This window comes from Vipera berus (assembly GCF_964194415.1).
Source record: "Vipera berus genome assembly, chromosome: 1".
In the NCBI taxonomy this organism is placed as follows: domain Eukaryota; kingdom Metazoa; phylum Chordata; class Lepidosauria; order Squamata; family Viperidae; genus Vipera; species Vipera berus.
In genome coordinates, this window is record NC_138202.1 from 178,773,468 (window position 1) to 178,788,244 (window position 14,777).

Consider the following 14,777-nt stretch of genomic DNA (forward strand, 5'->3'; position numbering starts at 1 on the left):
GTGGCTAATATTAAACAAAATATATGAACTCCTTGAATAAGAAAAAAATAAGACAGCAGAACAAAAGATATTTAACATTATATTCAATGACATTTTAAAAGAAAATCCAGATTCCAATCTGACACTAAAGCAATAGTTAAGTGAAAATTGTGATGTTGATGCAAACCTCCTTGGGGAAGTACCGTATATACTTGAGTATAAGCCGAATTTTTCAGCCCACTTTTTGGGCTGAAAAATTCCACTTCGGCTTATACTCCAGTCAACAAAAAAACTTACCGAGGACTTGTGCGCGGCCGAGGCTTTGGTGCTTTCGGGATCGCCCGCACCTCTCCCAAGCCACCGCCGTCCGAGACCTGCCGAAGTTTGGGGAGGTTTGGGGAGGTGCGCGCGCACCTCCCCAAACTCCGCGCCTTGCCTGCCTGCTTCTTTCCGCAGCGGAAAGAAGCAGGCAGGCAGGGCGCGGAGGAACGGAGACTTGCCGACGTTTGGGGAGGTTTGGGCGCCTCCCCAAACCTCGGCAGGTCTCCGTTCCTCCGCGCAGACCTCCCGACGTTTGGGGAGGTTTGGGCGCCTCCCCAAACCTCGGCAGGTCTCCGTTCCTCCTGCCGACCTTTGGGGAGGTTTGGGCGCCTCCCCAAACCTCCCCAAACCTCGGCAGGTCTCCGTTCCTCCTGCCGACCTTTGGGGAGGTTTGGGCGCCTCCCCAAACCTCCCCAAACCTCGGCAGGTCTCCGTTCCTCCTGCCGACCTTTGGGGAGGTTTGGGCGCCTCCCCAAACGTCCCCAAACCTCGGCAGGTCTCCGTTCCTGTTTGGGGAGGTTTGGGCGCCTCCCCAAACCTCCCCAAACCTCGGCAGGTCTCCGTTCCTCCGCGCAGACCTGCCGACCTTTGGGGAGGTTTGGGCGCCTCCCCAAACGTCCCCAAACCTCGGCAGGTCTCCGTTCCTGTTTGGGGAGGTTTGGGCACCTCCCCAAACCTCCCCAAACCTCGGCAGGTCTCCGTTCCTCCGCGCAGACCTGCCGACCTTTGGGGAGGTTTGGGCGCCTCCCCAAACGTCCCCAAACCTCGGCAGGTCTCCGTTCCTGTTTGGGGAGGTTTGGGCGCCTCCCCAAACCTCCCCAAACCTCGGCAGGTCTCCGTTCCTCCGCGCAGACCTGCCGACGTTTGGGGAGGTTTGGGCGCCTCCCCAAACCTCCCCAAACCTCGGCAGGTCTCCGTTCCTGTTTGGGGAGGTTTGGGCGCCTCCCCAAACCTCCCCAAACCTCGGCAGGTCTCCGTTCCTCCGCGCAGACCTGCCGACCTTTGGGGAGGTTTGGGCGCCTCCCCAAACCTCCCCAAACCTCGGCAGGTCTCCGTTCTTCCTGCCGACCTTTGGGGAGGTTTGGGCGCCTCCCCAAACCTCCCCAAACGTCGGCAGGTCTGCGCGGAGGAACGGAGACCTGCCGAGGTTTGGGGAGGTTTGGGGAGGCGCCCAAACCTCCCCAAACAGGAACGGAGACCTGCCGAGGTTTGGGGAGGTTTGGGGAGGCGCCCAAACCTCCCCAAACAGGAACGGAGACCTGGGGAGGTTTGGGGAGGCGCCCAAACCTCCCCAAAGGTCGGCAGGTCTGCGCGGAGGAACGGAGACCTGCCGAGGTTTGGGGACGTTTGGGGAGGCGCCCAAACCTCCCCAAAGGTCGGCAGGTCTGCGCGGAGGAACGGAGACCTGCCGAGGTTTGGGGAGGTTTGGGGAGGCGCCCAAACCTCCCCAAACAGGAACGGAGACCTGCCGAGGTTTGGGGAGGTTTGGGGAGGCGCCCAAACCTCCCCAAAGGTCGGCAGGAGGAACGGAGACCTGCCGACGAGCCTTGGCCACACAGGGTATTCCTGTGTATTCAGGCTTGCAAAATGGCGGATCGAGCCTCTGCTGGCGGCAGAGGCTTGCAGAACGGCGGATCGGCTTATACTCGAGTCAATAACTTTTTCCAGTTTTGGGGGGTGAAATTGGGGGTCTCGGCTTATACTCGAGTCGGCTTATACTCAAGTATATACGGTAAGCCATGATTGAAAAAGCCCTTTCACCTACTGGTGCTTGTCACCTTTTGAAATGGGGGAAATAAAAAGAAGAACTAAGATCGATCTTATTATCATGGAAAGTACATGGGAGGGAGGAATGTGCTTCAAGGAAGACAGTTTTCTGTAATAGCAGACTTGTAAGATTCACGGTGGACAGTTGCAATTATTTTTTATTCAGAGCTGCATTTTGTTTGCAAGCCTTTTGTAAAACTTAGCCTTCTTTACATTCAAACTTCAACTTTCTTTTGTAAATAACAAAATCAGCAACTGAACCTCAAACCTGGAGACAAATGTAAAAATAAAAAGCCACATAACATTAACATTGTCAAAACCCCTTTATATACATTACCTTATAAAAACTCAATGGAAAGAAAATATAATACAGTTTTGTGAGGCAGAAAAGACCAGTGTAGTAAAATCACATCGCTTCAAAGCTGATTTCTTTCAGGTAGGGAACAATAACATCTATCTGACATGCAGCATTAGAACAAACCTTGAGCCATTTTCTTATTCCATTTCCATCTTTCAGCAGTTTCCCCAATATATTTTATTTTTAAATCATAAAACTGGTTCCAAAATGCCAAGTCACCCTTTTATCTTACAGCTCAGCTTTGAGTGGCATCTACTCGGTTAGCACTGAACGTCATGTGAAAACAAAACAAAATACCTTCAAAGAAATCAAAATCTTGCAAGTCATCAGGCAGTCGTGGTAGGACGTCAGAGAAGTCCTCCTGATTCAATTCCAGGTCATGTGGAATGTCTGTGATTTCATTGGCAATATCATCTGGCAGCTCATCTGTACTCAGCTCAGGTGTGGAGGGACTCCTGAGATACAGGGAAGGTAGTCAAATGGTTTGGTGGAGAACCAGATCCAGTACTGATCACCCAGCTATGGTGAAGCATTCTGTCTCTCTTTTCAAATGTTTTAAACAGTTCCCCCAATAGAGTTTAAATCCGTGAAGAGAAAAGAGGAACTTGTATGGCTACACCAGAATCCTAACATTAGAAAATGCTTTTGACAGGCAATTTGACAGGTGAGGAAGCCATATCTCCCTTCTTTTTCCCAACAGCGTGCGCACTGGGCTGACATCAGAGCTGGAAGATTGACACAGAAAAGGCCATTGCCTACCTTTGTGTCAGAGGTTGTAACACTGTCAGACACTCATATTATTAGACAAGAGGAATTTAAATATAGCTTTAAGGAGCAGGTACAAATATAGTATGTCTTTAAAAAATAGGGACATGGGACGCACCCGTCACTCATGCCATTTGCAGAATGGGTCCAAATAGCTTTCTTTGATAGACCTCTAGTGAGCATGTACTGGGATTCCAACTCAGAGAGCACATTGTCAGAAGAGAAATTAATACCACTTTTTTAATATTCCTGAGATATAATGCGGTTTGAAGTGCTAGTAGGCAGTATTAACTTCTCCAAGTTAAATAAGAGGGAGAAATTCATAGGAACTGATGAAAAAATAATTATCTTTGAAGAGTAAACTGTAAGATAAAAAGTAGCTTCTATCCAGAGGAAATGTAGAGCATCAAAAATCTGTACAATGATTGCTTTCAGGACCAGTACATGTCATATTTGTTGATTTTGGTAACATTTAGGAGTATGTGTGACACCAAGGTTGCTATATTAAATGTCAATAAACTGAGGCACTATAGATGTTATTAAAAACTCATAATCATCAACGACATAAACAAATGAATTTGTCTTGCTCATATATAATAGCTGCATAAATACAATTCTGCCTTTGCAGTACAGAGAGTCCTCACTTAACAACTGCAATAGGAACCAGCAACTCGGTCATTAAGCGCAATGTCACATGACTGTGCCAACTTAAGACAGGAGTTCCATGTGCAGTTGTTAAGCAAACCACCATGAGCCATTAAGTGCGATGTTATACGACTGTAAGTTGCAACTTCCTGCCGGCTTCCGTACTGAACTTGTTTATCAGAAGCCAACAGTGAAGATTGCAAATGGCAACTGTTTGAGACTTTAGGGATGAGGCAATGGATGCAGTTTCAACAACCAGTCTCGTTTTTCAGTACTGTCGAACAATCACTAACAAGTATTCTGTATTCTGAAACAAATAACGTAATATGGACAGTAAATAAATATGGGGCATTTTTATTCACAGCTGGGCACTGACCGTATATGAGCTAACTCCATTGGCAGTGAGATGCTGGTGGGCATAATAAGGTTTCCTTGGGGCACAGCAGGAGGAATTGGCTTTTGGGGGCGCCGTGGTCCTCGTCTTCTCTTTTTCTTGTGTTTTTTGGTAAGCGCCGGGGGCTTCGTTTTTTTCCTGGGTTTCTTCTGCTGCTGGTGTTGAACTTTACGACAGCTGTCTCCTCTCAAGAAGTTATCCTTCCAGGGTGGGGAAGAAGACATTAACAAATATTTTTCTTTTCCTTGAAATTCCAAGAGGTATGATTACATCACAAAATTCAGACAGAATATCTGAACACGTGAAAAACCAGCCATGAACCTCATAGCAAGGGCAAGAGAACTATCAGCACGTAGAGGCCAAAATATTGCCCAATATACCGTAATCACAACAGCATAAATATTAATTTAAAATAAGATCGGCAGGTATTTGAAGGCTAGAAAATTAGTTATGCTGAATACATCAGAAAGAATGACTCACAGAGGCTAAAGTAGGAAATAATCAGATTATCTTTCTGTCAAGTGGATTAGTCAGTTTAGTATATCACACTGTTATCAGAATGGTCCTGCTTATCAGAACAAATGGAAAATACTGCAAATATGCTGTGTAATAGAAGTATACATAACATTTTTAATCTGAATGCCAATTTTAAATTCAAATTCAAGTTAAAAACAGTTGTAGCAGGCAGTTTCAATCATTCCGGAAATGTTTCTGGCCCCAAACACAATGTTTCAAACTCATCGCCATTTTTAGTTCAAAGCTATCAAAACAGACTGGGAAACAACCATTTTGAACTCAGAACAATTTATATTTTGTAACAGTTAATGAGCAATAACCCTAGGGCAATATTCAGAATTTATTATGTGTATTTGTTTATATTAGTTTTGCAAAGGCACTGTAATAAAGAAGAAAGTTTTGAAATGTAGGAAAGGTGAGCTCCATGCTACTAGCCAAGCAACTGTTCATTCACAAAATTAGAATGATCCTGAGTTAAGTGCAGCCTGCATCAAACTATGACAGGAAGCTTAGGTACCTTCCCATTATTCCTTTGGTTAGCTCAATAAGTTAGTAGATATCCTATATTTTTAACCATAACTGGCAAAAGATTTTATACCTTCTGAAAAGAACTGTGAAAGTGGAACACTCAGCACTTAGAGCTTACCTGTTGATTTGCTACAACTTCTGTTGTTCTGAATGTGTGCGTGTGGGAGGGGGTTGTTTTGTTTTGGGGTGGGTTTTTTTTTTTGCTTGACTATCAAATGTACTTACCATTTTTTTGGCATGTTCTTCACATAAGGGGGTCTGGTGTGTAATGTCAAAAACGGGCACAGAGCATTGCTGTCCATCAGCAAATTTAGCTGTACAACTTGAAAAAAGCTGCTGCGATCGATTCAAGAGGATATCTATTTATATACCAGCTTAAAGAATAATATGCAATACTGATGAGATTTGAGTACAACTTTATTTTCAAATTTTTAAAACCCCACACCTTTAAATATAATTTATTTATGTATTTCAAAATTTGGAAGATTTAATAGCAAACTGCCTTCCAGCAGAACTGCCAATGATTTTCTATTGTCTTAAGATAGGTTTACTGAAGTAGGTACTTTGCTAATGAGCCACTGTCCGTTTTCTAAAAATTCTTAATTAGTATTGTCAGAGGAAGACAGAATATAATCAGTAGATTATTTTCTAATGAACTAATGGAAAACTAGATAATACATTAAAAGGAAAATTTCTATCATCTATAGAAGATATAACAAATGAAAAAAAATCCTGTTTCTGAAATACAGAGAGGAAATCAATAAATAGGTTCCTGAATATGAACTTAGATTGCTCATAAAAGGTATAAAACTAGGAGTCTCTAGTCTTTCTCTTGCTATGTTTCCTTGCTCAATTTGTAACAGATATAGTTCTTCAAAATTATGTTTTTATGCAATGCTGCTTCACTTGCATGGTCTTAAAAATGTGTTCAGTATATTTAACATGCCTTTCTCTACTTAATAAATACTCAAATGAGCAATGTTATGTCAGGTGCAGCAAGACAATGGGTAAGAATATGTAACTAATGCCTAGGGACTGTTAAAACCATAAGCTTGGGGAGACAAGCTAGATGATAAAATCTATGGTGTGTGAAAGAAAGGCTGATTTACTGATATAAATAATTGTACAAATAAGTATAGTTCATCGGATTGATTGCTTGTAAAGACAATACTTTAGATAATGGCTGCTAGATTTGTAAAGTAATTTAATGCACATAAGCATGAAGGATGGTATGAAGATCTCTGGATGATCTGCAGGGTATCTGGAAGGATTACTAACTTTTTTAACATCAACAGCCAGTGACACTCTCCCATTCTACAGTCTGTTGAAATGAAGAAGGCATGATGAAAAGAAGGTCCTAATGAGGAGCATGTCATAAGCTCCATTTATTGCTGGTATTTAGAACAGATCTTGAGGCTCACAACATTTTAGTTCTATTTCTTCTGTACCATCTCCTATTAATCTTTAGGTTTCTAATGAAAACAAAGTACAACCCGCAAGTCTGTAGATTATGCTAACATGTTCAACTCTCACCTAGAAGTAGCTTATATGACCAGTTTTTAAAAACATTTCAGCATGATTATGTACAGTATATTATTTTCTTTCAGATATTTTCTTATTTCATCTATGTTGTCATTCCTGTCTATATTGCTCACTTTAAAAGTTTTTTCATGCCTAGAAGAACTATAAATTAAAGATAAACCTGTGTTAAAATTCAAATTCTGAGCTCATTTAATCTAATTTGAAATTTTTACCTTTTATTTCATTGCTTCTGCAATTCATGTATTCCTGGACTTACAGCTTTTGCTTGATGTACAGGCAGACCATGTCCAGGAGGCCTTTGCAGTTTCATCAGCTATAAAGCTGAAACCTTACTTGGAATGGGAGGACCTTGTAACAGTGATTCATGCCCTTATCATCACTTGGTTAGACTGCTACAATTCATTTTACTTTGGTGCAGTAGCTCATTCGTTGTCTGGCATTAATAACAATGAACATATTGCACCTATTTTATAGACTTACATTGGTTGCCAATAGTTTTCCAAGCGCTCATTTTGATTAATAATGCTATTTATACCTTGGCACCTGGATACTTACAGAACTATCTATCTAAGTGTATTCAACCCAACTGATAAAGTCCCCTCAGGAGATATGTGATACCCCTTCTCCTGGGAGGTGAAAGGGCTGAGCTAGAAGGCACTGCTTCCACATCACAACACCTACATCATGAAACAAACTCTTTCTAGAAATTAACACAGGTCTCTTGCTGATAACCTTCCAGAAGCTTAAAATTGAAGTTTCTCTGGGCTATCTTTAAGAATTATGATTGTTACCATATAGATGTTGTTATGTATTAGGCTTTATTGGAACACCTAAAGCTTGTATAAGAGTCACCTCCAGGAGGCATTGAACTGTAACTGTTTTGGTGGGAAGCATTTTCGGCGGGAAACAGACGTTCAATCTGATTGGTTGGTTGAGTACCTGGCCAGGTATATATAAGAGTGCAGTTAGCCCCTATTCCCCAGTACAGTCACTTCCACCAAATAAAGAGCTGTTATGTTGTACTCATTGTCTCAGCGTCCTTCCTGCTCTCCAGAACCCACTACACAACAGTGGCGACGAGGATGGGATCCTGCTTCGCATTAAAGAGCTGAATTCACGAGGGGATGGCTTCGCGTGCTGGAGGAAAGAGGCATCTTTCCCCCCCCTTCTATGGCCGGCTAGTCACCACGCTAGCGGTCTCACATACTCAGAACCAGAGTCAGCGGAGCAGGATCCGAGAACAAGATGAAGATGCTGAAGGTCAGCCAGCCCAGAGAATTTGACATCCGCCATCCTGAACAATGGCCATCACACCTGAGACAAGTCGAGAATTATCTCCGGGCGAACCAAATTGCCGAGGACGGCCTAAAAGCAGAAACCTTGCTTTGCATAAGCGGGCCTGCCACATTCGACTTGGCCGAAAGCCTATTCGCCCCGACGCCGATCGAAACCGTCTCATACAGAGACCTCACGCAAAAGCTGAATGGGCATTTCACGCCCCGAATGTCCGAGCTGGCCTGGCGGTTCTGGTTCAACCAGAGGGTACAACAGCCGGGCGAATCTGCGTCGGAGTTTATCGCAGCCTTGCAACAGGCTGCCTGCCTCTGCAAGTTCTCCAACCTGGAGAGACTTCAGGACAGGCTTGTGTGCGGCCTAAGAGATAAGCGACTGCAACAGAGGCTTTTCACAAGGCCCGATATAACTCTCCAAAATGCTCGAGATCTTGGCTGACGAGGCGGCTGGAGGCGCGGTGCAAGCGGTACAGACTCCCCTGCCCAGCAGCCTAGAGGAAGCGATACACAACGATGGCGCTACGTACGGCGAGCACACAGATGAGGAAGAACCCAACATCGACCTGATCCAGCGAAAAACGGAACAACGGGATCAACGTGAGCGCAGGGAGAGCCAGCCGAAGGCAGCTCCCTCCCAGAAATGCGGAGGCTGCGGAGGCAACCGCCCGCGGGTAAACTGCAAGGTCCGGTCGGCCACGTGTTGGGCCTGCAGAAAATTGGGCCACATCGCAGCGGTCTGCAATAGCCATTTCCAAGAGGGCCTACCCAAGCGACAGTCGGAGAACTCGTCATGGAAAGGTACCGGGACCCAGAGATCGACAAGCGTGGGGTTTTTTGAAAGCCGGAGGGCCATCTGCCAAACCGGGGCCCACTGACCACTTAAACCCAAACTAAGATTGGAAGTCCATTTACAAGGCATTCCTTGTAAAATGGAGCTAGACTCTGGCTCTGCAGTCTCGATTATTTCCAAAGAGACATTTAAACTTGTTTGCAGCTGGAGCAAGCAGTGGGTTAAACTGAGGCCCTCCAGCATCATGTTAACCGATTTCCAAAATGCCCCAGTAAAAGTTAAGGGGCAGGCCACCCTTTCCATGCAGTTTAAGAGGTTTCAGGGGCACTTGGATGTTATCGTAGTCGAAGGCCGTAGGACCAGTTTAGTTGGGTTGGACTGGTTTGAGGCATTAGGCATCGTAATATCAAGCATCCACAGATTGCAGGGACACAACATCGAATCTGTCTGCAAAGAGTTTGCAGACGTATTCGATAGTAAGCTGGGGAGGTATACAGGGCCCCACATTTCATTTAAATTAAACCCATGTCTTATCAATTAGAATCAAACCCAGGAGAGTCCCCTTCGCACTCAAGCACAAAATTGAGAAAGAGCTAGATAAACTAGTAGAACAGGGGGTCCTGCAGCTGACAGGGGGAGAGTGGGAGACTCCAATAGTCACCCCCCTCAAAGCTAACGGGGAGATCCGTATCTGTGCTGATTATAAATGCACTCTAAATAAGGCCCTAAACCAGCACGCTTACCCGGTTCCCACGGTCAGCCACATTCTCGCTTCCCTCCAAGGCGGCGCCATCTTTGCTAAACTAGAGCTCGCGCAGGCATACCAGCAGCTGTCAGTCACCATGGAGACAGCAGCAGCACAAACAATTGTAACTCATAAGGGAGCCTTCAGAGTTAACCGCCTGCAGTTTGGAGTAAGTGTAGCGCCAGGGATTTTTCAGGAGGTAATGGAGCGAACACTTAAGGGCATCCAAGGTGTATGCCTTTATTTTGACGATGTCCTCATTGCTGGAGAAACAGAGGAAGTGTTAGCAGACAGACTTAGGGCAGTTTTACAGAGGCTTCGCTCTGGAAGTCTCAAACTAAAAAGAGAAAAATGCAGCATAGGGGTTACATCCAAACACTTTTTGGGGTTCAGGATTGATGCAAGCGGGATTCATCCCGCAGAATCCAAAGTAAAGGCCATTAAGATGGCCCCCACTCCCAAGAACAAGGCGGAACTGCAAGCCTTTCTGGGATTATTAAACTTTTACCACTCCTTCCTACCCCACAAAGCAGCCATAGCTGAACCCCTGCATAGACTCCTAGATAAAAAAGCTGCATGGAAATGGACCAAGGTCCATGACAAAAGCTTCCAGGACCTAAAGGCTCTACTGTCCAACAAGTCCACGGTCACCCATTTCATAGAAACCAAGCCTATCTGCATTGCTTGCAATGCTTCACCATATGGAGTGGGAGCAGTGCTAAGCCATCTGGAGGGAAATGGTACTCAGGTTCCCATAGCTTACTACTCTAGAACCTTGTCAGGGGCAGAAAGGAACTATGCACAGACAGACAAGGAAGCCATGGCAATAATGGCTGGGGTCAAAAAATTCCACGACTATCTGTATGGTAGGGAGTTCAGTGTTTACGGACCATAAGCCTCTATTAGGCTTATTCACCACTGACAAACAAACCCCACAAATACTCTCCCCTAGGATGCTCAGATGGTCCATATTCCTATCAGCTTATAATTGTAAACTGTTTCATAAGCCAGGGAAAGAAATGGGCCATGCAGATGGGTTAAGTAGGCTACCCCTAGCAACCATAGAACCAGATCCAATGCCAGCTGCGCAGATACTGGCAATCCAAGAGCTACCGGAATGCCCTCTCCATGCAAAGGACGTTGCAGAGGAGACAGCCTCAGACAAAATCCTGAGCAGAGTTCAGTCTTGGGTATTCACAGGGTGGCAGGATAAAAGTCCAGGCCCAGAATTCCAAGCATATTTTGTAAGGAGGCATGAATTGTCCTCACATAAAGGATGCCTGTTGTGGGGTAGTAGGGTTATTATACCATCAACACTAAGAGATAGGGTGCTGCAGTCTCTACATGAAGGGCACCCTGGCATAGTTCGCATGAAGGCTTTAGCAAGGAGCTACCTTTGGTGGCCAGGGTTAGATAAGGCAGTGGAAGAGCAGGTACAGGGATGCTACACTTGCCAAAGGTCCAGACCTGAGATGCCCCAAGCGCCTGTCCACAAATGGGAGGCAACACATACACCCTGGTCCAGGGTCCAATAGATTACACTGGTCCATTTCAAGGACAGCTTTTCCTAATAGTGGTAGACAGCCACTCAAAATGGCTGGAGGTGGTGCCAGTCCCAAATATGACCATGGCCAGAACAATCCAAGTGCTCAGGAGACTTTTTGCCACACATGGTCTGCCTGACGTTGTGGTATCAGATAATGGGGCTCAATTTACCGCTGCTGAGTTTCCTTCATGAGAGCAAACTTGATTAGACACGCCACATCCACGCCCCTCCACCCGTCGACTAATGGACAAGCAGAAAGGATGGTGAGAACAACCAAAGACACACTCAGGCACATTATCGTCGGTGATTGGCACCACAGGTTGGCGGAATTCCTATTATCACAACACACCACACCTTGCACAGCCACGGGGAACAATCCTGAGGAGCTCCATTGGGGCAGATGCCTCATCACCAAACTGGACAGGCTTCACCCCGACAGAGTGGCTTCTGAGGCCGCACAACCCCAAACCCCAAGTGACTTGGTTTGGGCCAGAAACTATGGTCCGGGACACTTGTGGATTTCGGGGGTGGTGGTTGACAAAACTGGGCCTTTAACTTACGTAGTAGGGGTGGAGGGGGGTCGTCAGGTCAGACGGCACATAGACCAAGTAAGGAAAAGAGTTCCAGAACAGTCAACAAGCGACCACGGGGAAAATTACCCCTCACTGAGTTTCCAAGCTGGCACACAAGCTAGCTCACATTCTCCCTACCAGCACCACCAACAAACAACTGCGTCCGAGCCCGAGGAGGACCAGGAGAACCCCGATCAACCTGGACAGCAACCCTCCCCAGACCGCAGGGTTAACCCTGCCACAGGGTCTGACTATGGGATGGGTCCACCAGAAACGGGCAGCCAGAGCTTACCTGCAGACTCTCCAGTTCAGGAGAACTGGGATGTCCAGGATACACCGAGTAAGGTGCCAGCCCACAAGGGGGAAGAGACCCTAAGACGTTCATATCAGCCCCATAGGCCACCCGTGTACCTCACGGACTATGTGCACAAATAAGGGTAGCCGGGGGCTAGGTCCATTGGGAAGTTGGTTGTCATGTATGTAAGTTCATTATATGTGTATATAGTTTCACCCTTAAGGGGGAAGGGGTGTTATGTATTAGGCTTTATTGGAACACCTAAAGCTTGTATAAGAGTCACCACCAGGAGGCGTTGAACTGTAACTGTTTTGGCGGGAAGCATTTTCGGCGGGAAACAGAGGTTCAATCCGATTGGTTGGTTGAGTATCTGGCCAGGTATATATAAGAGTGCAGTTAGCCCCTATTCCCCAGTACAGTCACTTCCACCAAATAAAGAGCTGTTATGTTGTACTCATCATCTCGGCATCCTTCCTGGTCTCCAGAACCCACTACACAACAGATGTCTGTCGTTATTATTGTATATTATATTTTATTATTCATTATTCTTTGGATTTTTGTTGCATTTTAGTGTATTTTAAGTCACTGTGTCCTGAAGATTCAGCAGATAGAAATTTGGCACATAATACTAAATAAAATAATTAGCAGAACGTATCTACTCCTACAGCTAATGCATTCACCATTTTATCTTTATTTTTATCTATTTTTAAAAACTCTGCATTTTTAACCAATAACGTCATTTAAAATCATACAAAATTATGCTATATTCACTATTTCTAAGTATGGAGTTACAAGCTTAATTTCCCAACTAGAATTTCTTGCCTTATAAATCAATTATACCAGTCTACTTTTAGAAGTCAATCTGGTCTCTTAATGCACAGTGCAAAAGAAGTACAACCAAATACAGATGCCAAGAGCTATTTACTGAAAATGAAAATAGACCAAAATTTATTCCCTTTCATCCCACAAATAAACAGAAGAATAATGAAAAGGATACGTTGAAAACAATGTTTAGTGAATGGAAGAGCCTTGTTAGTGCATGGTTCACCCTTTGTAGTTCCACCGCATGGTGATGCATCCCTCTGCTTCACCTGGTTTGAGCTGAAATAGATGTATACACACACACACACACACACACACACACACACACACACAGAGAGAGAGAGAGAGAGAGAGAGAGAGAGAGAGAGAGAGAGAAATGTTTATTAACATAGTCTTATCAAAAAATTTAAAATTTAATTATTGTTCATGTCTCCTTTCACATTACAGAAGTATTTTATCCATCCTGCAAAACACTCACAAACAGGAGGTGTCAATATTTATTTCTAGTTACTAGATGTTATCATGTAATAGACAAATACACTGCACAACACAGAGATTGCACTCTTTGTAACATCCAATATATCTATTCTCTATAAAGGTAAAGGTTCCCCCACACATACATGCTAGTCGTTTCCAACTCTAGGGGCCGGTGCTCATCTCCGTTTCAAAGCCAGCGCTTGTCCGAGGATGTCTCCGTGGTCATGTGGCCAGCATGACTGGACGCCAAAGGCGCTCGGAACACTGTTACCTTCCCACCGTAGTGGTCCCTATTTTTCTACTTGCATTTTTACGTGCTTTCGAACTGCTAGGTTGGCAGAAGCTGGGACGAGTAACAGGTGCTCACTCTGCTACGCGGCACTCGGGATTCAACCCACCAAACTGCCAACCTTCTGATTGACAGGCTCAGCGTCCTAACCCACTGAGCCACTGCGTCCCTTTCATTCTCTATATAATACACAATTAAAATAATTAATAGATACCTTTCTGTCCCTATTGAGCCAAGAGTATAAACAAAATACAAGTTACAGCATTTCTATTAAAATGCACACATATAAATATAAAGCAAGTATTACAGGAAAAGTGATTCAGTAAAATGTTCAATAGTTAAGGATCAGGGTTTCAATATTCTTGCCTGTCTCTTTACAAATAAAATGAGAATAAGTTATTTAAGATGTCAAAACAAATTCTCTGTAAATAGTGCTAATTTGGATTATTTACATCAGGGTTGTCAAACTGCCGGTCCATGGGCCAGTTTCATCATACCAAAGCTGCACCCACTTCATTGCCGGCAATGCAAAAAGAGTTACGATATGTTGCAACACGTCACATGACATGGCGAGTTTGACACCCATGATTTACATGATTTTGAAATAGGTTTGTTCCCATGAGGCTTTTGTCAGCCTGATATATCAGACTATGCTCCTATTCCCAGATCTCTTAGGTGGCTTTGATATCAATAATGAGATTAATTCCACTACAGAAGGTGGAAGTGAAAAACTTCTGTCTGGCATTTGCAGTATTAGGTTCACAAGTGTCTGGCATATTTTAATAACCGTATGTAGAAAGCCATTTAGGGATTTTGAAATAAAAAAACAGCGCACTTGCAGTAAAAATCAACTTTACCTTCTACATTTATGGAAGTCTCATAAAGTGATGAGCTGGTACTTAATAATAAAAATGAATAAAGTAATGACTAATAAAGTGAACTCAGTCTAGACAAGTTAGATACTCTGTCAGTTGGCTCTTTACCAGATTAGAAAAATAGGGTTTAAGCAATTTTGACTGAAATGCATTCTCCTTGAAGAACTGTATTGTAATGTAATGTATTCTGGGGATATTATTTATTTGTTGGTTGGTACATTCAGTTTCAGAAGCCATCTGAGTCAATCATTCCAAATGG

The 14,777-nt window shown here is 44.3% G+C and overlaps 1 protein-coding gene across 1 annotated transcript in view; it reads right to left on the minus strand.

Annotated features, from left to right (window-relative positions):
• The window catches only part of INO80D (INO80 complex subunit D), a 54,088-nt gene that overhangs the window by 6,909 nt on the left and 32,402 nt on the right, over window positions 1-14,777 (minus strand). The window contains exons 7-10 of the mRNA XM_081314114.1: window positions 13,053-13,156; window positions 5,499-5,632; window positions 4,212-4,429; window positions 2,723-2,880 (exon numbers count right to left, since the gene is read on the minus strand). Of these exons, the coding sequence (XP_081170240.1) occupies window positions 2,723-2,880; window positions 4,212-4,429; window positions 5,499-5,632; window positions 13,053-13,156 (614 nt within the window). The remainder of the gene's footprint in view (window positions 1-2,722; window positions 2,881-4,211; window positions 4,430-5,498; window positions 5,633-13,052; window positions 13,157-14,777) is intronic.